At 36.4% G+C, this 24445-nt stretch overlaps 1 protein-coding gene across 3 annotated transcripts in view; it reads left to right on the top strand.

Moving 5' to 3' along the window:
- Nucleotides 1-24445, top strand: part of LOC5573063 (leucine-rich repeat-containing protein let-4) — a 306482-nt gene that overhangs the window by 39534 nt on the left and 242503 nt on the right. Inside the window, exons 1-2 of one of the 3 annotated variants that reach the window (XM_001662998.2) lie at nt 1897-2053; nt 9187-15302. The exons of 1 other annotated variant lie outside the window; for it this stretch is intronic. In XM_001662998.2, the coding sequence (XP_001663048.2) occupies nt 2031-2053; nt 9187-10300 (1137 nt within the window). In that variant the 5' untranslated portion in view covers nt 1897-2030 and the 3' untranslated portion in view covers nt 10301-15302. Of the gene's footprint in view, nt 1-1896; nt 2054-9186; nt 15303-24445 lie in introns of those variants that run through there. One more of the 3 variants, XM_021853047.1, reaches the window with a different exon arrangement.

The raw sequence follows: 24445 nt of genomic DNA, 5'->3' as shown, positions 1-24445 counted from the left end.
CGCCAATCCACTCGGTTCACGGCAACTTCTCTCCATCCTAGACTGCGACTCACGTTCTCCAGGACCTGGTGCACTTGGTCAATTCACCTAGCTCACTACGCCACACGCCTTCTTGTTCCTACCGGATTTGAAGCGAACACTATCTTTACAGGGCTGATGTCCGGCATTCTTGCAACATGTCTTGCCCAGCTTTTGCCACCTTGCTGATACTGGGTTCGCCAGTGATGGGAACTAGCGAACATGTCTGCTGAACTCGAAACAAAATAAAACTAAATGCTCGCTACCATCAGAGTGCTGATTGACTCACATCTGTCGTGCTCGCGAGGTAACGAAGCTAAAGTGATTCGTAAACAAGTTTTAAAGCTGTTCAGAATGAATTGCGCTTTTGAAAAAATGCTATTTCCCCTCCAAGATTTTTGGTTTTAAAGGTTTATGACTACAAACTGTTGATTTATTGTGATCGATTGGTGCGAGTGTGAATCTTTTTTGTTTATCGTAGTTTCTTCTGGAGTCCATAGTAAGCACGCTGAGAGTTATCAAACGTTATGTAGTCAATCTAGTTTATCAGTTTAGGGCCCACTACCGTTGAAACATAATAAAACATGTTTTTTCAAGTTTGCACCGATAGAACATTATGAAACAACGATTTTTGGAAGGTTACACCATAGACTAAGACTTCGCGAATGGAAATTTTAGGTTCATTCAAGTTAGATAATAATGTGGTTCCAGGTATGCGTGTGCTGATATGTACTAAGTTTGCAGTGTTCGTATCCACTAGAAATGTTCATTTTTATGTTTTTCATACTACTCCATATTATCTATTTATTCGTAAAAAAATATTCTGTTATATAATATAATATTGAAGAAGTGGATAACTCGATTTTGTTATATGTTTCAACATAACACTTGTTTCGACGAACAAGTTTAGAATTTGATGTGATACGGGGAATCTGTGAGAGCCTTAAATGGTCTAGTACAAAATCATTGAAATATTCTATAGTTCAACAAACATATCATTAGGTTTTGTTCAAAGCATGTAAAATCATGTGTAGGGCATTCCTTTGACTGTCCTACCCACGTGTCACGCCACTGTTTGGGTGTAACCTTATTCATTAACTATCAAGAGATCAATACTTGTGCTTGTGGATATGTAGGCCTAGTGTCAAAGGAATTCAATGATAACCTGAAAGCGTGTAAACCTTGATGTAATATCATTCCATGAGTCTGCATTATACTCATGCATAAAAAAATATTTATGGTTGTTGATCAAAAGTCCTATATTCAATTCTTCTATAATACTAAACAGCCTTTGTCAGATTGTATTTATTCGAATTTGATTGGAAATGAACCTTATTGATAAACCTCCGAGAGATTGCAGATTATACTTTTGGATCTAAATGCCTATATTCAAACGAATTCTGCGATAATCTAAGATATTCGGTGATCTCATAACATCAAGGATCATATTTTTTTGAACCTGTATTACTTATTTTGTATACCTATCATAAAGCCCTCGATAATCTCGATGATTACATTTTTAAATATTCTCGAAATACTTCGAGCGATCAAAAAGACATATTTTAGAACATTAAGATCATAGTTAATACAAACTTGTTTTTAACGCAAGCTTTAATGTGCTTTAATGTTTATAAGTTTCAACTCATTGTGTAGTTTTAAATGCATATATGTTTTTTTATTTTTATGTACATAGAATTAATGTTAATTTACATAGAATTAATGTTTATTTAATATGAAGATTTTAATTTATAAACCTTCGTGATGGGGAAGAATCGTCGGTAATAAATTAATATAGTCATTTTTTCCTAAAACGCGTGCTTTTCAAATGAAGTGTGGACCACATTACCGCCTCTCTACGGTACTCCGTAGCACAAACGCGACGCCGACGCGATGAATATTCGCACTCACTCCAGCTCAGACTCAGACAGTCAGCTGCAAAGCGTTCAATTGAGCAGCCGGTAGTTCTTTCCTGTAGCAGAGCACTGTAAAGCACAGCATAGCATATTTTGAAAATGGTTTTTCGTGTGAAATCGATGTAAGTACAGGATGGTTTTATTGCAAATGTCAGCAAGTGCTTCCGAATTACCAAACGCCATAAAGCACACACTATTTCAATTTCCAACAATGTTGCGAAGAGGAGTGGCATCGCCGTCCATAATTGTTTATTCTGAATAGAATAAGACAGTGGAGGGTGTGAGTGGAAAATATTACTTTGTATCTTGGCATAGGCAATGGTGGTATCGTGGTGATTGACCGTCTTGGCTTTATCAGTAAGACAAGATAACTCAATGATCTCGCAGAAGGGGTCAAAGAGATGTGTTGTCACAGTTACAGTGTGAACTCTATAACACAATTTGCAACTGTATATCTAATGGAAACTTGCAAATTTGTGGGTGTGATTCTAGCAAGTGCGATATCTAGTTCTATTGAAATGTTTAAACGTGATTACCATATCTATTACCATTACCAAATCTCTTACAATTAATTTGACCTACAGGTTCTTGTACGTTTCGGCGTTATCTTCGTGGGTCGTTGATTTGAATTCCTTAATTCATGATCGATAGCACCACTCACTGACCTGCCACTGGGGGTCGATTTTCTGCTTAAATAGACATTTTTCACCTTCTCTGTGTTGGTACAGGAAGTGCACCTTTGAATACAATTATGTACTACAGGTGGGGTAACATTAAGAAAGTCTAGCAAAGTGTTCAATTTTCAAAGGAAAAATAAAAATGAACAAATGATTCACATGTATGCCCGAGATAAGTATGATAGCATTTAATGGTATCAACGATCAGCAAAGCATGTGTGTTCGCTACGAGTGTTGAGAGATGTCGAGAAAAACATGAGTAATCTTACGATGATCCGTTTACGTTAACAGTACGCTGGAGCTGGTATACGAAATTAAAAATGTTTTTTGCCTCGAAGGGTAGCTGAAAAATTAATTGCGTACGTAAAGCATGGAGTGAGTATATGCCGGATTGTATCATTGAACAAAATTCATTAAAATATCAATTAAAAATTGAGTGAATTCTAAGAATTTTTTAAGCCTTTATTTTAAATTGTCCCGCCTAGCGTTATTTAAATCTCATTTATGGAGTTTTCTTAATAAGATGGATACCTTCCTGAACATTTGAATGAATATTTTTCGAACTGCGAACTATGACAAGAAAATTTTTGGAGATTTAATTTGTTCAGTGGAGCAACACACGTCACGTAATATTAGCATCAGTCATGTAGCCATTTCTTCGTTAAAACGTGTCAGGTGGTTTGGCTCGACAGTCTCATTTAAAAAAATCAAGCGATTTAAATCCTCGCTCCGACGTTTCGGTCCTGGATTGGGACCTCAGGGATAAAGAAATGATCGCTCTTATTCAGGGAATGTCTGAAATCTCAGAGCTGTGCAAAAAACATGCGTGCTACTCCGTAATTAATTGTGCGTCTCCCATTATTTGTGAGTAACCTCAAAGCAATGTGCAGGAGACACTTTGTTTTTGTGCGAGACAAAGCGAAGCACAATTCTCTCTACTCTTTCGATCTTTTTTCGTGTCAGCACAAAAACTCACTTTAGGAAAATTTCAGCAAGGTATGCTTTGAAGGCGGACAAGCTTAATCAGTGCTCTGCAAAATACTTACAGTTGTGGACTTTAACATATTTTGTAAAATCAGAAACATAAGGTGGTAATAAATTATGATCATCGTGTTTAAGAGTTTTGACAGTTACATACAGGGCTGTGCATTTTCGAAAGCATTTTGTGAAACACGAAGGCTTGGTTGTGTCGTCTCGATGGTGACGAACAACTGCGTCGCTTCGTTCTTCTTTCCACACTCATTCGATTCGTTACCTGATTGAAGGCAGCGAACAAGAAAGATGAAATGAAAGAGTAAGAACTTCGTTTTATTTGATTTCATTGATATATATCAAAATGTTTCAAATTGAGTTTTATCTATTTTTTGCAATAGTATACATTACATACATTGTAACTTGTTAGAATAAATTAAGATAGAGAAACCATGCGGGCCATTACGTCGTTCATTTGACTTAATCAGCTCCTAAAGTTAGAGACTACTGATTGAAAGACCAGTTCGCTGCGGTGAGCCTCTGATTCATGACGTGCGATGCACAAGCGTCACGGAAGAAATGAAAGACTACGTTTACTGCGATGAAAGGAAAGGTTTGTCAGATTAAAACGAAACAGTAGAGTTTCAATTGAAAGGGAAGCTTGAGTCAGTCAGTTGGGGACTGAAAATGTTTTCAATGAAATGAAAATGGACGGGCCTGGTTACATATTAGCGAAATGAATTCAATTGGAATTTCTGACAAACGCAAAGAGTGAACATGCGACAACTCGATACCACACAGTCCATCGCACATTGCGAGTCAGCACTGCTGGTGGCAGAGTAAAAAAATTACTCTTGCACGTCTCTTTAGAATTTAAGATGCTTTCTCGCAGCAGCACGTGTTGCACCGAAAGATATTTGAGCCGCACCTCATCCCTGCTCTTGTCCTAAAACTTTTAGTTTGTCGTTAACAGTTTGTTTGTATTGTTTTACAGTAGGATTCCGATTTTGGCATGCTCCGTTTTTGGCACCCATTGATTTTGGCAACAAAATGGATCCGTTTATGGCAATATTTTTGAATACCATTTGTATTATTTTTGTAAATGTTGTTGTGTATGTTGCTTTGATCATTTGAATTGCGAGACCTACACACCGACTGCATTCCAGAGCCCCATTTTCGTCGATATTCCCCCAAATCCAACTACTAAGGGCTCTCGTAGGCGCTCATTTACTTCGGAGCTGTCATTGGTACCCTTGTAAATAATAGTTTGACGACATGCTTAGATACTAACTTTTTCGGTGTTTGTTTTGATTTTGAGCGAACCATTTGCATAACATAACTGACTTATTCACCAGTGAACTAAATTCACTCGGACCAGAAACTCCGCCGGAAGAATGCTCCAATGCACCAATACCTCTAGATGACGAGTTCAGTTCGTTCCTCAACGTGGAGTTCTTGATAGACAACGACGAAGATCAAGTTGCTGAGAGTTGTTCCACTAGTATAAAGTGACCAGACTCCCGGATTATCCGGGACAGAGCATTTTAAGGTTGACAGTACGTAAATACTTTTTATTTCAATCTACTTGGCATTCAATACATGTCTCTGATTGAATATGAATGGAACGCTAGTGGGAATGCCGAATCGCTAATCGATTACATCCTGAATCTGGCATCGTAAAACGGATCTGATGACGAAGACGATTTTGAGTATTCTATCATTTTGGATCCAGCAAACAACATCTCCTCAAATGTAAATCTTCCCGATGAGCTTTACGGCTGCTGGCCGTTCGCGATTTCAAGTACCATTTGTCGGGAGAAGAAGTCTGTTAGTGGAGTGAAGCTGGCAATACGGTGGATAATATTTTACACCAAAGCTAGTTGCTTTCAAATAAACATAACTTTTTTTAAACATGCTTAAATCTTTCAAAAAATAAAATACAGTATGTAGTCTCGAGCTATGGGTGGCAGTACTTGTTTTCAAAACATAAAATTTGCAACATCTGCATTTTCAAACGAAATATTTGAGAAATATTCAAAAAAATGATCAATGTTACCCCGGATTACGGTACAATCTATTTGACTGTTGAATTATTTTGAAACATCATAAATAGTTTTCAAAGCATACGCCTACTGATATTAGTGAGTGTGCAAATTGTATCTAACAAATGAACAATTTCATTAGAATCTAAAAATTCGTGCAATGGTCAATACACGCAAACAAATTTTGTTGTATAATCTACCGAATCCATGCTAAAATTAAGAACTGCACCAATGATTTTCAACCGACTACAGTAATCTATTAAGTTTACTATAATCTGGAAAAAGTCACTGACCAGTGCAGTAAATGTGACCATGTCCATAGTAGCATCCACTACAAAGCATTGTATTTCAATCCGTGACACCCACCGTACAACACAGAGTGGTCAACAGTATAATCCCAAACTTGTCAAATCAAGAATGTTTCTAGGCGTAAATTCTGCAGCTCTAGTAAAATAAAACGAATATATTTTCTTGTGTAGTGATGTTGACTATGTTTTGGTAAAGTTAACAGACTAATGTAGTCGGTTGAAAATCGTTGGTGCAGTTCTTAACCCCTCTACCGGCAGCTTCATTTTTTACCACTAAAAAAATATTCGAATCGCGATAACTTTTTTGTTTCTCGATATTTTTGCACATTTTTTCAAAAGACCTCAAAAAACTCTTCTAGTTTGAGAATCTGTGTCGATAATAATCATTGGTGATCTAGTTTTCAAGATATTCCGATGTTCCTTGGGGGACCGGCATTTTCCATATAAAATGCCTTTGGTGCCCATTTTGTTTTTGGTAAATTTATCAAGGAAATAAAATGTGTTCTTTACAATGCCAGGTAGTAGGAGCTACTCTGAAAAAATCATACAAATCGCTCTATCATTCGTGGAGAAATCTGAACATTACGATATGGGTTTTTTTTTAGAGTTTTCATGATCTTTATTTGTCCAGCATGGTACCAGAAACATAAATTGAGTAATGACAAAGAAGGCTGCACCAAATTGCTTCATTTTTTCACGACATACTCGCATTAATGTATCGTTCCGAGGAGTGAATATCCGAATACAATAAAAATTCTGTAGCCTGAGATATTTACGTGGGTTATGGCTACGCGTCGGTCCCCCAAGGAATTTTGGAATATCTGCGGATTGAGATGACCAATGTTCAATATCGACACATATTCTAAAACTAGAAGAGTTTTTGAGAGCTTGTGAAAAAAATGGTGCAAAAATATCGAAATACAAAAAAATTATCGCGATTTGAATTTTTTTTTAGCGGTAAAAAATGAAGCTGCCAGTAGAGGGGTTAATTTTACCATGGATTCAGTAGTTTCTACAATAACATTCATTTCAGTGTATGGTGCAAACTATTTTTTTAGGGAAAAAAGAAGATAGAAAATAGAAGATAGAAGATAAAAGATAGAAGATAGAAGATAGAAGATAGAAGATAGAAGATAGAAGATAGAAGATAGAAGATAGAAGATAGAAGATAGAAGATAGAAGATAGAAGATAGAAGATAGAAGATAGAAGATAGAAGATAGAAGATAGAAGATAGAAGATAGAAGATAGAAGATAGAAGATAGAAGATAGAAGATAGAAGATAGAAGATAGAAGATAGAAGATAGAAGATAGAAGATAGAAGATAGAAGATAGAAGATAGAATGATAGAAGATAGAAGATAGAAGATAGAAGATAGAAGATAGAAGATAGAAGATAGAAGATAGAAGATAGAAGATAGAAGATAGAAGATAGAAGATAGAAGATAGAAGATAGAAGATAGAAGATAGAAGATAGAAGATAGAAGATAGAAGATAGAAGATAGAAGATAGAAGATAGAAGATAGAAGATAGAAGATAGAAGATAGAAGATAGAAGATAGAAGATAGAAGATAGAAGATAGAAGATAGAAGATAGAAGATAGAAGATAGAAGATAGAAGATAGAAGATAGAAGATAGAAGTGTAGAACTAGCCCTCGTGCGTTAAAATACACTCAAATAAAGATTTAAAAAAAAAAAAAAAAAAAGATAGAAGATAGAAGATAGAAGATAGAAGAGAAGATAGAAGATAGAAGATAGAAGATAGAAGATAGAAGATAGAAGATAGAAGATAGAAGATAGAAGATAGAAGATAGAAGATAGAAGATAGAAGATAGAAGATAGAAGATAGAAGATAGAAGATAGAAGATAGAAGATAGAAGATAGAAGATAGAAGATAGAAGATAGAAGATAGAAGATAGAAGATAGAAGATAGAAGATAGAAGATAGAAGATAGAAGATAGAAGATAGAAGATAGAAGATAGAAGATAGAAGATAGAAGATAGAAGATAGAAGATAGAAGATAGAAGATAGAAGATAGAAGATGCTGGTATGCTGCTTAGGGTTTCAATAGCTTCACCAACCAGAATCACTATTCCAAAATGACGTCACACACAAACTAATATAGCATCGTATTCCAATAATTTTCGTATACAAGAAATCACTGTTCAGATTCGAGATAATTCCGAAAAAATCATGTTGTACAGGTTTAAATAACTAATAACTGATTTTTAGAAACAGAAGATCATTATTTTGGATTATAAAATGGCGTCAGTTGTCACTGTCTTCCATTAATTTCAGGTCATTTTCGAAAAAAAATGAAGTATGGATATTTTTTTAATTTTGATAAACAGGAAGGCGTAATTTTTTTTGTTTCTGTCAAAATCATTGATATTTACATTAGTTTTTCAATCCGAAATATTGAAAAAATATGTCATGAAAAACATATTATTCTGGGCCAAACTACGCTAATAAGGTAAAATATTGTGAAATCCAAAGATGGTCGTCACAATAACAGATTTATTTCATTAAAAAAATAAAGGCTGAACTCATAGTAAACCAAATAATCATATATACTTATTTTGAGATTGTTGTCAGTACACAAAGCTTAAATAAAAGTAGCAAAGATGCTTGTTACTCTTTTCGTGGGATCATTTTACTTCTAAAATTGTGATAAAATATTGAACTATGATTGTAAGATGTTTTACCCTAACTTAATGTTGTTTCAATAAGGCAAATAATCAGCTTACTTACAGTTGGATAGCATATCAAATGTGTCTTTTGTCATTTATCATTGCATATCAATGGATAATTTGAACTATATCTACTTGTGTTGAGGAGGTGCGAATCGATAGTTCAAGCATCAAAGAAGAATGTGCTATGTACAGTGCAGCGATTGCTATTTTTTACACTTTTCACATGTTCTTGCAAACGATAGATACCGTAATCTGAGGTAACGTTGATCAGATTTTTTTAAAATGTTTCTTCAAAATTTCGTACGAAAATGCAAATGTTGCAAGATTTATGTTATAAAACAACTACTGGTATCCATCGCTCGTGAACATATACTGTATTTTGTTCTCTAAATGATTTAACCCTGTTTAAAAAAATAGGCGATGTTTTTTTTTTTTTAAATTTAGCTGATATGGGTAAACAGAATCAGAATCTACAGCTTATGAGCAAGCATTGCTGACATTTCATAGTAAAAATTTTCAGTGATATTCGAGTTCAAAACTAACTATCCATAACTATTTTGTTTTAGAAAAACTGCCCTGTTAGTGCTCTGCATTGTGATAATCGCACTACACAACGTCGATGGGATAACTTACGAGTGCGAAACCGTTGAAAAATATGATGCCCAGGGACGAAGATTCTGCGTGTTTCGTGACGTTCAATATTTATCGAATACTACCGACATAGATTTCAAAACCTCGGAGGAGAAACAACATGTGGTATTCGAAAGCTCTCAAATGGAACATCTACCAAAGACTTTTTTGGACAAATTTCCGGATCTCATAGCGCTGAATGTCACAGGTTGCAACTTGACATCTGTCGTTATTACCAAATCGATGCAGGATTTGATCGCTACGGATAATTACATAAATAAGATAATCGTAGAACAAAATCCTCAGCAGTGTCCACTAAACGAGTTGCATTTGCAGTCCAACCGAATATCAGACATCTCGAACATCACACGCAATTGTAAAAACCTCAGAATTTTGGATTTAAGTAGAAATCAGATGCTAGCCGAGAAGAGTGAATTGGACTTTTCGAAGTTCAACGGATTGAATGGACTGGAGTATCTTTCATTGGCTGATGTCGGCGCGCTGTATATTCTTGAAGATAAGCAAGTCTTTCTGCCAAATTTAACCCTGCTGGATCTATCGTTGAACAGCTTGCTGCCGGTAGAACTTCATGTGGATTACTTTCAGTCGTTCAAACGTCTGGAAGTACTGCGATTGAATAATAACGGTTTTGGCCAGCTGGACTACAATTATTTCACGGAGATGGATTCACTTAAGGAGATCTACCTGGAAGGTAACGAATTTTCTTGCAGCTATTTGAAAACGATGCTTGAACATCTCAATAGCAAGGGAAAGAAAACGCCAGTGGCACGACCAGCCACACACTGTCCCGCAGGATACAATATCGAACAGAAAATGTGTTGCATATCGGAAACTTTGATGAACACTCCAAACAAAACAAAACCCCAAACGACCACTACTTCATATGTGACTGAAACACAGTCGTCTGTTACGACCAGCACTACCAGAAAACCTGCTGAACAAACTGGAAAGAACGCTGCTGGACTTTTTGTGCTGAACTCAGTGATTGCGATGTGCGGAATGGTGGTCAGCTTTTCCCGATGGATGTAGGTTTTTGCGGTGGGAAGAGACAGAACATAAATCGTAACAGTGTAGAACCATGAGCTTAAACATTTTTCGCAACGCTTCCTAGCCACTTAGCTTTGCCCTTAGCATTTCCAATCTAAAAGCTGATAGGCACTCATAATTACATTCTGCAACAGTACCGAACAGAAGTATGTCAGCTGATAATAATCACTGGAGTGTTAAACAACATAAGTGACTTTTTCAAATGGTATGCTTCTTGACATTGGATACAAAAGATCTCATGGAACTATTCTTGAATTGTAAAACTTCTTCTATGTTTGTGTTTTGATTTTGAAAGGTGAGAAAATTGCAAACGACGTCATATTGAAAATGATTGCAGCAGTATTGAAGCAATGCATTCAAAAGTCAAATGGAGTGAAATTGAATCAATTTAAACTTCATCTAAAATAACTTTCTTTAGAAAGATGTCTTGGATTTCTTTTGAAATTTGTTAAGTTGTAGTACAGCATTTTTTTCCCCAACCTAAGGTTTGTGTACCACTAGGAGCAGTGACGACTTCAGAGTGCCGTTGAATCTGTGAGTGCACTTCAGTAGCCAAGTAAGCGGAGTGAATATTCATTTTTCGGTTTCCACATTTAACTGGGTAATCCGGAGTGCTTTCTGGAAGCCCAAAGCAATCGTGTTTTCGTTTTGTGTCATCAGAACGATTTTTTGCATGAATAGCAAAAGTGTTATTTTTCTCGAGTCTCCAGAGTGATTTATTTCTCAGTTAGTATGCGTAGAGTGAAGCTGAAAGTGGTTTGTGGCTGCTCAGTCATGGATAAAGAATCAGTTTGTGAGCTCGTTTCATGATTTTATTTCAAATCTGTCAACTATGTATGACTTCACATTTAATCTTTACAACAGCGGGACGTAAATATGACTTGTCGACAAACTATGAATGGTTCGTCACTGTGAGTGTCGGCATAAATCCTTACTTATGAATAGGGTAACGACTGTTTACTTTGTTCTTCAACGCTAACAGTTGGCTCCAGAGGCAAAAAGTACAGATAACAACCTCAGTTTCTCTCTCTGGCCGTCGAGCGGCGATACTGTTGTTTGAATTCCATTCGTTGATCGCGCTGCGCTGAATTCTCAAATTTCTCAAACTTTCAACACAAGTGCATGGAAGAATGGTAGTCGAGAACTGTCAAAACTTTTGGAAAATAATGAAAAACGTAAATTACTTGCAATTAGGAAACTGGATCAAAGTAGTAGTGATTAGAAATCAAGCGTAATGTGAATACATAACTTTTAGTGTTTGGTTGATCTTCCGCGATGCTTTCTTTGCTTCAGGATTTCGTTTTCAATACCACTGAAAAAGAGCCATCTATTGCCTTTTCAGTTTTGAATATCGCCCTATTATTAATGTTTTACACTTTTACACTATACACTGTTTAGACTTGCAGAAGGTTCACTTTATACAACAAATTTTGGATGATTCTGTAAGTGTCGGCATAAGAGTGTTCTGTGATGGTCCAGTCGAAACGGCTCATTTTAGTGAACGGATCCGAACCGAATCACTCATATTAGTGAACCGGATCTTTTGAACGGCTCAGTGGTCCATCAGCTCAGCGGCTCGCAACGGAAGAAAGAATTGAACCGAATGAACGTAAAAAGAGCGGTTCACTCTCTGTTGCGAGGCATGCGTCGTATCTTTTGTATGTTTCGCTCTCTCATTCTTCGTAAATTCCTCCCCAGAAACACACGATAATCTCCCTTACCCGAACCAAAAGAAAATATCTAAATGTGGACGGGGAAAATTTGTCTGGCTATGCTGAAAGCACTGAGAGCACGGACCTGTAGCAAACTGTGTTTTCATGTGTGCCGTGGCGCGCAAAGCAAGGAATAGAGGAATAGAATAGAGCAATAGAGGAAACGACGGAAAATAGGGGAAAATAATCGATTCGTTCTTTTTCCCGGTCACATTTTGTCTGATCCCTACTGATCAAATGAACCGACCCTCTCCAAAAAAGAGCCACGAATCACTCGTTCTTTTAAGTGAACCGGATCTTTCGATCGGCTCCAATTCTTTTTGCCCATCTCTAGTAATGACTGCCTCAAACATGCTCACTTGGTGGTTTGCTTAATCTTTGGGAAACCCTTTGAGGGTACCTGGAAATTTCTATCAAATTTTAAGATAAGTATCAGGAAAAGTCCTCGACGAAAGCTGACCTGCACGGTTTTGGTGAGTTTTCGGAAAGATCCTTTTGGAAGTTAAGCGAACACTATATGAACTAATAATCGACAGACTATTGATTGAAATTTTAGTTTTGAAAAGAATATTTATTAATTCATCCTTAGACCTATGGCATGTTTGTCCTAAACTTTCTTAAACAGGTTCCTTGCTAGAAGCGTTGTCAACCTTCCAGATTTATTCAAAATATTACAGATTTTAGAGGCTTCATTTTACAAAAAAAAAATGGAAGATCTAGATGAAAATGTGTAATGAATTTGTAAAGTTCTCCAAATACGACACACAAGAACCAGACTTTTCTAGACATAATTTGCAAAACCATCCTGGTCTTTGAAAAGAAAAACAAATTAGCATCTCTGCTAGAACTGTGAAAATATCTGGCCGATTCCTTTCAAGATCTTTGGTGAATTCCATAAGATAACATCGACAAATGTCTGGAGAAGTACTATAGTTATTTCAGGTAAATTTGATTTTAACTTTGAACTCCGTTTAGAAAAAAAGAGTAGTACACAAATTTTCAAGGAAAAACATGGACATGGACTTGACTTGTGGAAAAGATTTGTGTCTGGTAACCCTAGTTGTAACAACTTGTAACCAACAGTGAACGAGAGCCTCAAAGAGAGAGCGATGATAAATCTCGTTTCTCTCGCATATTTACCATTAGGGGGCAGGTGTTTTATTTTATAGGCGTAATGAACAATCCCAAAGCATCCGATAATAATACTGTCCCCCAGATTTGGAGCTTATGAAAATGGGTTTTATCATGCAATCCTTCCGATCTTAACGGAACTGTAGCAGAAGATGTTAAACAGACTTTCATGATGTGCTACGGAATTATTACAGAGAGCGATAAGTGAGAAATTCTCTCAATTTTCTCAAAATATAATCCCTGCTCGTAAGATATGCGACAGCTAGCATTATTATTAGGACACTTTTGTTCTTATTAGCATACGTTGCCATCCTGACGGATTGGTTTGGTTTGGTCACTCCCAGGATCTTGGATGGCAGTACTACTGGCCTGAATTTTCGAGTTATTCCTTCATAGACTCCTGAGAGCAGGTCTGTTTTTATTTTTATTTTAAGTTTACTCAGGCGGTTTGCAATTCTGAAAACTTTGGACACCAATGGATTTTAAAGAATACTTTTCAAGATAACATACCTCTAATTTCAAAAAGATGAGAAAAAACGAGATATTTGATTCGTGTCCATTGAAAAACAATCGCTGATTCAGGTACCATTTGAAGAAGTAAATGTTGTTTATATTGTTCGATGAGACATTCCCCCCTCAGCGCTGAAATACTAACGTCCGGTACTGCGAGTATCTTCCGAATCAGAAAAACGCAAATCTATTCTTACATGAACACGTACACACGTCATCGTTGCTTCGCCCAGCTGATTCAATTATCATACAAAAAAAACAGCAAAACACACTAGGATAGATGGAAGTGCTCTTACGTATGGCCAAAGCGCGACCCACGGTTTGGATTTTTCGCGTATGATGTTTGCGTGTATTTTTTCGACAAAGCCAATTGTGTGTGATAGCTACATTCTACTCGACGTAACGCGCCACCGTAGAGTTGCATTAGCTTGATTAGGTGACATCGCATAGCGAAAATGACCAAAGTCAAAGTGATAAGAGACTAAGACGGTGCTTTGGATAGTGGTATGGACGAACGAATCGACCGTGAGAAGGATGGTATAATCCGAAAAAGGTGCCACCATTATTGATACGAAGAAGGTCATACAGATTTGGAAATGATAGAAGAACATATGTCAACGAATATAATGAAACGATAACTGTAAGAAAGAAGTGCTAAGTATGAAAGTAACATAGAAGCTGTATGATAACTATTCATAAATGAGGAATAACATAACAAAAGATAAATAACATACAATTCGCTGGTAATCCGTGTTTTTCATTGTATTGAGTTCAACTATTAATTTATTACCATATATTTCTGGTAGACAACTTCATCTAAAATTGAGACTGAGAGAGCATTTCTGAAAAGTATTCAATTGTAGCGATACTTGGACAAGGACATCGAAGATTTAGATCTATGTTGGTTCGAAATTCTGAACACCTTCAACAAGTGGTATAAGAACTTAACTCGAAGAGATGAAGCTCACTGATGTTATTATCTGAAACATATTTGAAATGTTTAGGGTATTCAATAGAAAAATTGTCATTACTTGATTATTATACAAATACAATCCATCGAATCTAGTCTCATAAACAAAAGGAAATATAGCAGCTTATTTTTTAAGTTATGTATCATTCCTACTGCCATTGAAACATACAATATACAATGGTTTTTATCGGAATTTCAGAACAAATCATGTTTTCACCACAATCGAGAATTTTGTAAATGAAAAACAAAATAAAAAAGCTGAAATTGTTTTTAAACCAATAATTTAAATAAACTAACACAAGAAAATTCCACAAAATAACATCAATAACATGCAAAAGATAAAAGGCTCGGCATTGTAGTGGGTAAAAAACTAAAATAATTAAACATGAAGCCGTCGATATTTGTGAAGACTTTTAGCATAGGTAGATACCCAAAAGAGTTCAGCAAATCCATGCATTGAAAAAGTAATTAGTAATAGTTCGTCCATCTAGTGGCAGTCCAACTGTAGTGGCTTTAGACATACATCATACAACTCAATTCGTGCATATATGCGCAACAACCATCAATTTGATAACGCTTTTCGTCAGCAAGTTTTTTCGCTAATAATCTACTCGTTTTGTAGCATGTGATACACAATAAAGTCAACAGTTTTGCTAACATATTCGATACCTATTTCAGGTGTGTTTGACTTGGGTTATTTGAAAGAAACGGGTCACCTCAGATGTTATGGCAAAACCCGAAACTAAAGCATTACAAACCGTTTCTTTGTTGCCGCTGCTACAGTATAAAACTTCTCATTTACTTCCCCTTTCAAGTTTATCAGCAAACTGTTTTATGGCACAATACAGTAGCCATCGTAGATAAAGCTTCAAAGCTCTCATGCGTGACAAAAGAAAGCTTTAGATGTAAGTAGGTGATGGATAAACAAGGAACTTTTATCGATTTTGTTTGTACATAGTAGCTAGTAAGAAGTCATTTTCATCTTTTATAAAATGATTATTATTATGGATGTTATCCCCTTCTCATGCTTTTTTGTTAAGCAATATATTTTTCATCGGCTGTTTGGTTCCGAAGTGCAGATATTTTCAGGATAGATAGATCTCCTTGAAATATAAAAAAATTGGAAGGGAGTTATTTACGATTTTGACTTTTTAAATTTGTTCGTCTTTGATAGCCCTGAGTATTTTACATTAAATCTCAGCGCATGAATTGAAAACGTATAACCTTTTTTTCATTAGCTTCTTTGCCATGAAATTTGTAGAAACTAATGCTGAATTAACTAATGCTGATTGTAATTTGTAATTCAAAAAGAAGTATTCTCCATGAATCTTTTATGGAAACTGCGTCAACTGATACAACTTCAGGAATACCTACTATTGAAAAATCATTAAATCATCAAAAATTTTATAAAAACATTCTCTAGTGTTAAAAATGTCATCAAAGCATCAAAGATGAGGGGGCCAAGTTGCGTAGAGAGCTACACTTCCACTTTAATAAGTGGATGGTCATGGGTGAAATTCCCAGCCCCTTCACAAAAAAAAACTGGTCCAGTTGCGTTACGAGGCATATCACCGTGGACGATGCACGGGCCCGCATCCAAACTGTGCTAAGCTCGGAAAGCAACTGAGGCGAATGGTATTTCATCGTAGGGACCCATCCTACAACACATATTCAATACAACGGCAAATTGAAACAAGGCATGAACAATGGACTACGGATTTGGATGATCAAATGGAACCCCAGCCTGCAACTAGGCAATTCGGCATACCTACAACAACAGCAGCAGTTAGACGCTCTTCGCATCTCTCACTTCAGAGGTCGAACACGATGCGCAATGGCAACACAACTATGGAATATATCTATAATTAGATCTAAGGCTCAAAACAATAACTTGTGAATGACCACGAAGCAAGTTAGCCCAGTGGTGCCCAACGGGACAAGAGGCTGAATAAATAAAGTTAAGGAAAAAAAAAAGCATCAAAGAGGTCTTCAAATTAAAATTTATACTGGAGGAATCGTGCATGTATTTTTTTTTTTATTTTTTCTCAAAAAAGTTGTTTAATACACTCGACTACTCTGGAGATATTTCTGTAATAAATGCTTGGAAGAATTTTTAGGTATTCTTCAAGTAATTTCCGTAAAAACTCTTTATTATTTTCATAACAGAAGTTATGGAAGAATCTGGAAAGAATTTGATTTCAACCTTCTAGGACTTGGTTTTGCGTCTACATTAGGACAAAGATTGCTTTGAAGTTTAATGTGCACTTCCACAGTTATCAAATAAGAGCAGGGGAACTGCGTGTAAAATGCGCCGTTGGGGTAAAACGCGCCACCCTTGTTTTGAACAAACGACGTGCTTTGGGACGCTGTGTTTTACCCGAAATAATGAAAAATGCATTAAAATGCTTCTCTAAACATATTTGTAAGTGTTTTCCTGGCAAAAATCGTGAAAAACTCGAAAAAACGTTTTTGGATGTTTTCGTTGTAATTTTGTATTATTTTTTAGGCCATTTTTCAGGCCGATAAACAACAAAACTTTTGAAACTTTCACCGAGAATCGACTTGTGCACTCCCATAGTTCATATTTCATGCGAAAAATGTGTTGAATTTATCCTTAAAAAGCGTATTGAAGGACTTAAACTTTAATCAACTCGTGGGGCAAAACAGCCACTCCTATTTCATAACACCAAAACAGCCGTTTGAATTCAAATTCCAGCAAACGTAATGCCAAGGGTTTGTTCACAAATTTCATAACGCTTAAAATGGCCATTTTCGACACCCACCCACCCCCTCGTAACGCTTTTTGTATGAATATTTTACAAATTTTGTATGAGCCGTAACAGCACGAGGACACCCACCCACCCACTTCAGCGTTATGAAATTTGTGAATGGGCCCCAAGCTGTAGTTACGTGCCAATTTGAACCTTACAAATGCACATTTTTCGAATCAGCATGTATACTATAATAGAACAATAACATCTGATCAAAAGCCCTCATGTATGCAACGTATTTGCAAGTATGACTGCGCATGCGTGCGCGCGAATGACTAACGCCGAGATCAGGTGGCGCGTTTTACCCCGCAAAAAATAAAAATGCAGATAAGCAAGCATTTTATAAAAATTGATTTATAAACTCAAGAAAAAAGAAAATGGATGGCTGTTTCTACTATTTGATAGAAAACATGTTTATCTATGAGATAATGAATAAAAAAAGGCTTATAATAATGTTCTTCATAGCTAAAAACGCTTCCTTCCTTAGGGGGCGCGTATAACCCCCAGTTACCCTATATCAAGTAGCAGTACGTAATGCAAATGGAAGTCACGAGAATTCCTTTACGAAAAAATCCTTTATCGATCGACTTTTAAAAATGAACTTTTGTCCCAACAATAGGACAAGAGTTCGAAAGTAGAGTCTAGAGTATATTATCGCTGACTGAAACACAACATATTGATACTTTTGTGACCAAAAATAACTAACAATAGAGCGATGGTTGCAGAAAAATACACAATAAATTTTTATCAAAAATTTTGCAAACTCAATAGTTGTTCGCAAAACTAAAAGTAAACATGAATTTTTGATATTTTTTTCCACGCGGTCAGTCATATTTTGCGGAATTTAACAATAGTTTCCGGTTTTTAAAAGCGTTAACGGCTGCCGCAAGCAAGGCTCGCTTTTTGGTAAGGATAAAACGATGTGACGATTGGCTTGATTCCGCTCGATATGGAACGACCCAAGCCAAACGTCAGATCGTTGGATCCCTACCAGAAAGCGAGCTTGCTTGCGGCAGCCATCAGTGCTTTTGGAAATAAGCTGGATAGATATTATAGACAATTTAAATGCTATTCAGCTTTTTACGAGCGCTAATGGCTGTCGCAAATAGGCTCACTTTCTGGTATGGATTAAACGATTTGACGTTTAGCTTGGGTCCGTTCATTAAAAAACGACCCAAGCCAAACGTCAAATCGACATGTCCCTACCAGAAAGCGAGTCTGTTAGCGGCAGCCATTAGCGCTTTTAAAAACCTGGATTCCGTGAGATAATATAATGCTCGAACCTGCGAGGGAGGCATATACCCCTGAGAGAGAAGATACAGCTCAAGGGTGGAACTGGCGGCTCTTTACTGCTATCCCAACGTGTCGCTGGTTCTAAAAAGTAAACAACCATACAAAATTCCGACCAAACAATGGTGAAAGCGTAATCAATTTTCTAGAAAACATCCATTTTGGGAATTAAGCCGAATTTGCTGATCAAATTGCCAACAGCGCACTGCAGTAGCACGTAGCAAATAACTGCTTGCAAACAAAATCTTACAAGTGCATTGATTACCTGGAATTTTGCGAATAATAGTTTTTACTTTTCCGCGTTAAGCCTTAAAACTGGTTCTGGACTTAGGTTGGCGGCTTTTTAATTTTACTCCCATTTGACAGCCGCCCACCACCCTTGATACAGCTCACTGACAGTTGGCATGTTTCTTTCTTTCTTAAATGCTTGGGTTGTGCACAACGGTCAGATAAACACTTATTTTGAACAAAATCGTATTCGCTTCTTGTTGTACGCTATGAAAAAGGATATGAAAATGAAAAAAAATCAATAGCATTTTGCAAACACATAATTATATTTAGGTATTCAACTTTTAAAAATATTTTTCTTTGGAATCTAAGGGTTTCCGATTTTAATTACGGTTATTTAAATTTTGACGGTTTTCACGTTCTGCCTTTCGAATGTGCGATTTTCCAGTGACTGTTGGTGACAGATTCCCTTGACTGTCGGGAGCTCGCAGTCTGAGCCAGCTGTCTCCTCTCTCTCAGATATACCCTACACACGAAATATGAAACAAAGTTTTTCCAGGCTGTGAACCGTCTCACCAATTCGTTTAACTTTTAGTTAAAATTTGGCAGTTCGATCGTTATTTCCCCTCCAGTTCAAAATAACCCTGCTCTGGAGCATGGTTAAACTTGACATCTCAAAAGTTATTTTCAGTGGTAGGTCATTTGGCATAAAGTCGTTTAGCATAATGGTCGTTTGGCATAATAGTCGTTAGGCATAATGAGTCTGAAACCAAGAATGTCTTAAGATGACGTTTCTATTGAATCTCTCTGATGATATCAGGCTTGTTTTGGAGTGAATTGACAGAAAATGACGCTTTATTTAACAAACATATGCTATTGAATAAACTAAAGCATAATAGGAAAGTTATTGTCAATAGTATTTAATTATTATCCAGAAGTTACACCTCTTTCAAATATTAATTCTTCTTTTGAGTTTCGCTATTTTAATAATTTTTTGCACTGAAGATGTTGATATACAAATGTACCCTTCTTTCAAACGTTCTATGTTTTGTTTTACAAATATGATGTAATCATAATTAAAGGTATAAAACTGTTGATTTGAAATTTAAATATATTTCGCCTTCTTTTATACATAGGCTGTTCTTTAGAGTTTTTTTTTAAATATTTCATTGTTCCCAACTGACAAAAGGGCGGCATTCGATAGCTTTGATCTGCTCAAGTTATCAGCGAAAAGAGAAATCGATTACTGCAGTTACTTCGATGGGTTGTGCGACTTTTCCCCGAATGTTGGTTCCTCGAGTGTCGTTTCGCCGAACGCCAGTTCCCCGAATATCACGCTTCCCCGATTAGCCCATTCCCCCAAAAAGTTTAAGCACTCATGATTGTCATAACTTTATACATTTCAGGGTGGAGAACGAACTAACCATCTAATATGCATCCTTCTTTATTAAATTGGCGGTTCTTTCGTGTTTTACCGTCCTCAGTATTTTTGCCAACATGTGTATAGCCGAGAATGACAGAATATCTCCTTCTTTTGATTGTTTATCGTTCTTTATCGTTCACATTCTAGCCACTGACTACTTTTATAGCACCTATTTAAACTGCACAATTTATCGGGGAAACTAATCGTTCGGGGAAATGGCATTCGGGGAAAAGGGTCATTCGAGGAACTGGCATTCGCGGAATTGACATTCGGAGAAACAACATTCGAGGAAAAGTAGCACAATCACCTCGATGATTCTGAACGCAATGTTGTTGATGTCTTTTAGCGTCCAATCATCTATTGGATGAGTCATAAATTTTGCCTTCGTTTAAAAAATACCAATTATGGATGCAATATGTCAACAGTATGGATAAAAATCAATTTTTAACCGCGTATCTAAATCTAAATCTAAATCTGGCATTCCCTTCGTGTGCATGATTGTACGCTGAAATTTACATCGATTTTTCTTTCTGTGTACCTTGGATACCGTCTTGATGATTGTTGTTTGTTGTTATTTTTCATAGCGTTTTCTGAATCAATTGTTTGCTTTAATGATAGAATGATTTTGAAGTCTGCGGTAGGACTTTTACAGCTGCGGTAGAACTCTGTGGCTACCGTAAAGCGGAAAATTTGCTTAACAAGCGCAATAATTTTCCTTTTTTTGGAAAAAAGTGAAAAGATGCCAATTTTAATACATTATATCTGGGGGGTGCGAACAGAAAATCAACAAACAGCCTGCTGCTGTCAAACTTAAATTTTCATAAAAATGAGAAATGTACGGTCGTGGTTTAGACACGCTGAAAATTGATATGCAATTTATGTAACACAAAGACTGCCAATTGTTAAAGAATTATTGTGCTTGGTCCAAATTATGCACAATTCTTGTACAACTGCTCAAAATATGCAACTCACGCACGGCCCGAAAATTTCTGATTACGTCTATTTATTGGGTTCATTTCCTGCATTGAACCTGATGGAACTTTGTGTGAAGTATTGTAAGAGTGCATTTTGAACGTGGTTTCCTAAGAGACAAGCAAACATACAACGGTTAGCACTCGTGGAAAAGATTGTGTTCATTTTGAACAACCTGAATCTTCGAGTCCGCACCCCCTAGCTTTATATTCAATCAGAATGAAAGATGCTCTTATGACATTACTTTTGATTAAGCATGAATCGATTCTCATTCAATTTTTGTCACCTTTGATGAAATGCGAAAATATGCTTCGATCAATTACGGCCTTTTATAATGCTTGTCGATTGTTAAAGATCCGGGCTCACAGTGACAGTAGAATCTCGGCTCACTTTGACGTACAGAAATGTCGTATCGGTTTTTGCCTCCCTACTAGCTCCCTTTGTTCTATACTAAATTGATATTGAATTAAAACTTACATTGAAAATACAAAAAAACGTCAGTGGTCTTGGCATATCAGCTCATATTAAATTTCAAAGGCGTGAAAACGGGTGAATTAATATAGGGAAATATGGGGAAAAATAGTCAATGTCTTTTCTTAATCGAGCTAGAACATAGAATTCACCCCGAAAAAATACCGAACCACGGTAGAAAAGCTTCTGAGACCAATAATGGTAATGTTTGTGCATTCCATACACCGCTTGAAATTGCTCATTTACAGTGCGCCCTCTTCCCTTTAAGGGGGCAGGATCCGTCATTGATTTCAAAATTTTCAAAAGCAGTTTTTTTTGTTCAAAATGAAGAAAATTTACAGGAAAATGTGTTCACTGTATTCTATTCTCCAACTGAAACACAGTGAACACATTTTCATCGAATAATTTTCAGTTTTGAACAGAAAAACTGCTTTTGAAGTTTCGATGATGACGATGATTACGATGACGGAGCGTTGAACGTTAACCACATCCCCGTACATAACCGTTGATGACACACTGCATTGCAGTTCCCGTTTTTTCTTGGCATTTGTATGGGCCATAGCCTGGGACACGGTTATATGCAAAATTAAGATTCTCGCTCCAGTCCACTTTTTGGATTGAATTTATTTTCACAAGTGTCGGATTGTTTCGCGGTCTTCGGCAATATTCTTCATCGTAAAAATACCTATCGAGATCTGTGTTCAGAATTTTTATAGAGGTCAATGGGCGACCTCTGGCGGATTTTATTTGCAAAAGTAAGTTTTCCCATAGTAAATCCCATACAAACTTTGAATAATAAATATAGTTTTTTCCGATAGAGCTGGAATTGTACACAGTTGGTGAGGGACCTTAATGCAATCCAAAAAGTAAAGCCTGTCCACGATAAATTTCGGACACGGATGGCGGGTGTACCACAGAAAGTTCGAGAATTTTACAGAAAGAAGGATTAACATCCTTGTCAACTGTTTATTTTGTAGATATAACTCTTTTATTCTGAAATAAACAATTGTTTTTGTTGAATTATGAGTAACTTTTTTTGCTGCCATTATTTGGGTGTCCGAAATTTAACGTGGACAGGCTTTAGACTGGAGCGAGAATCTAAATTTTGTCCCACACTAATGGGCCATTTCCCAAATCTTTCCATTGAAGTATTACATATACATGGCATGTATTTCTCGTAAGTTTCCTTTGCGCTACTGTAAAACGTAAATATCCCGGAATAGGTACCACCGCCCTGCTATAAAACGTTTGACTTTTACTGTGAGCCCTGCTTTCAAGATGCCCGTGAGAGAGAGCGAGACAGCACCAACACACAGCGCACAGTAAAAGTTAAGGTGTGTATTTTACTCTGTAGCCAGAGAACCCGCCTTGGTAAAAGTCATGAGAACAAAAACAATTATGGCAAGTACAGAGGCTCATTGTAGCCAAATATGAGCTCAGTAGCTTTCAGAAAACCCCTCTAAGTAACTAAGAATAGGATTCGGCTCCCTACTAGTATTATAGTACGTTTGGCGCGCTTAACATACTTTGGCGCTCTGAAAGCACAACTGTGCCGACTAAAGTGACCCTCTTGTATTCTTCTCCAATGAACAAATATCTTCTGACAGGCTGAATTACATAATCACAATGCAGTACTTTAGTAACCAAAATTGATAATTGTAAATAAGATACCCAAGCAACCAACAGTTCAGTTTATCCTTAATCTTTGAACTCAGAAGTTCTAACTGGTCGGTGGACTAAATCAATTCTTATTTTTCCGATAATGATACAGATGTCCCATCAAGTAGATAAGTTCCATTATTACAGCGAATAGTGTAGATATTTTGATATTAAAAAACACTTGGTCCAGTCTGTCTGAACACCAACTAAGTTTGAAGTTACTTTTGTTGAACTGTTTGGCTTTAGTATCAAGTTCAATCAAAGCTCTAAATTTTCCTGTGTGAACATTAGTTCGATTTGTCAACTGTGTACTTTACAGTAAGTTCAAATCAAAAGAAAATTTAGCAACTTTGTAAGGATGAAGTTGAATTAATTTAGAACTTCATACAGTAAGTTCTGATTAAGTGATAACCGTACTTAATTTGCACTTTTTTTTAACTTCGGGAAAATATACAGCTCAAAGACATCTTTTCTTGAAATACTTTTGCCGATGATATATTTAATGCACTGCACACTGATTCCACAATTTTCACTGTATAAATTAATATTCGCAAATTAACGTAGCCTTGTGTTATTATGTTAAAACAAAGCGAAATAAGGTCCATATGAAAAAAGAGGAAACATAGATTAAATATTTGTCTTATTCCTAGCTTGCCAGTTTCATGCTTCACTTTTTTATTTGAACAGACTTACCTGTATATGTATACATGTTTTGTTCTATCTATTATTCTTAAATATTACTCCAATAATTTAAAAAACATGTGTATTAGATTTGCATGTTGATTAACAACAAGCGAATCTCCTACAGCTTTCTTGAGGTTTCGGCTTCGTAGGCAATGTAAATCAAAACGGCAGGCGCACATCTAGTCACTGGCTCCTGCTTTCTTGACAGCACTTCTTCTTCTTTCTGGCGTTACGTCCCCACTGGGACAGAGCCTGCTTCTCAGCTAGTGTTCTTATGAGCACTTCCACAGTTATTAACTGAGAGCT

This window comes from Aedes aegypti, chromosome 3 (assembly GCF_002204515.2).
Source record: "Aedes aegypti strain LVP_AGWG chromosome 3, AaegL5.0 Primary Assembly, whole genome shotgun sequence".
NCBI classification, from domain to species: domain Eukaryota; kingdom Metazoa; phylum Arthropoda; class Insecta; order Diptera; family Culicidae; genus Aedes; species Aedes aegypti.
This window is presented reverse-complemented; position numbering and strand designations above follow the sequence as displayed.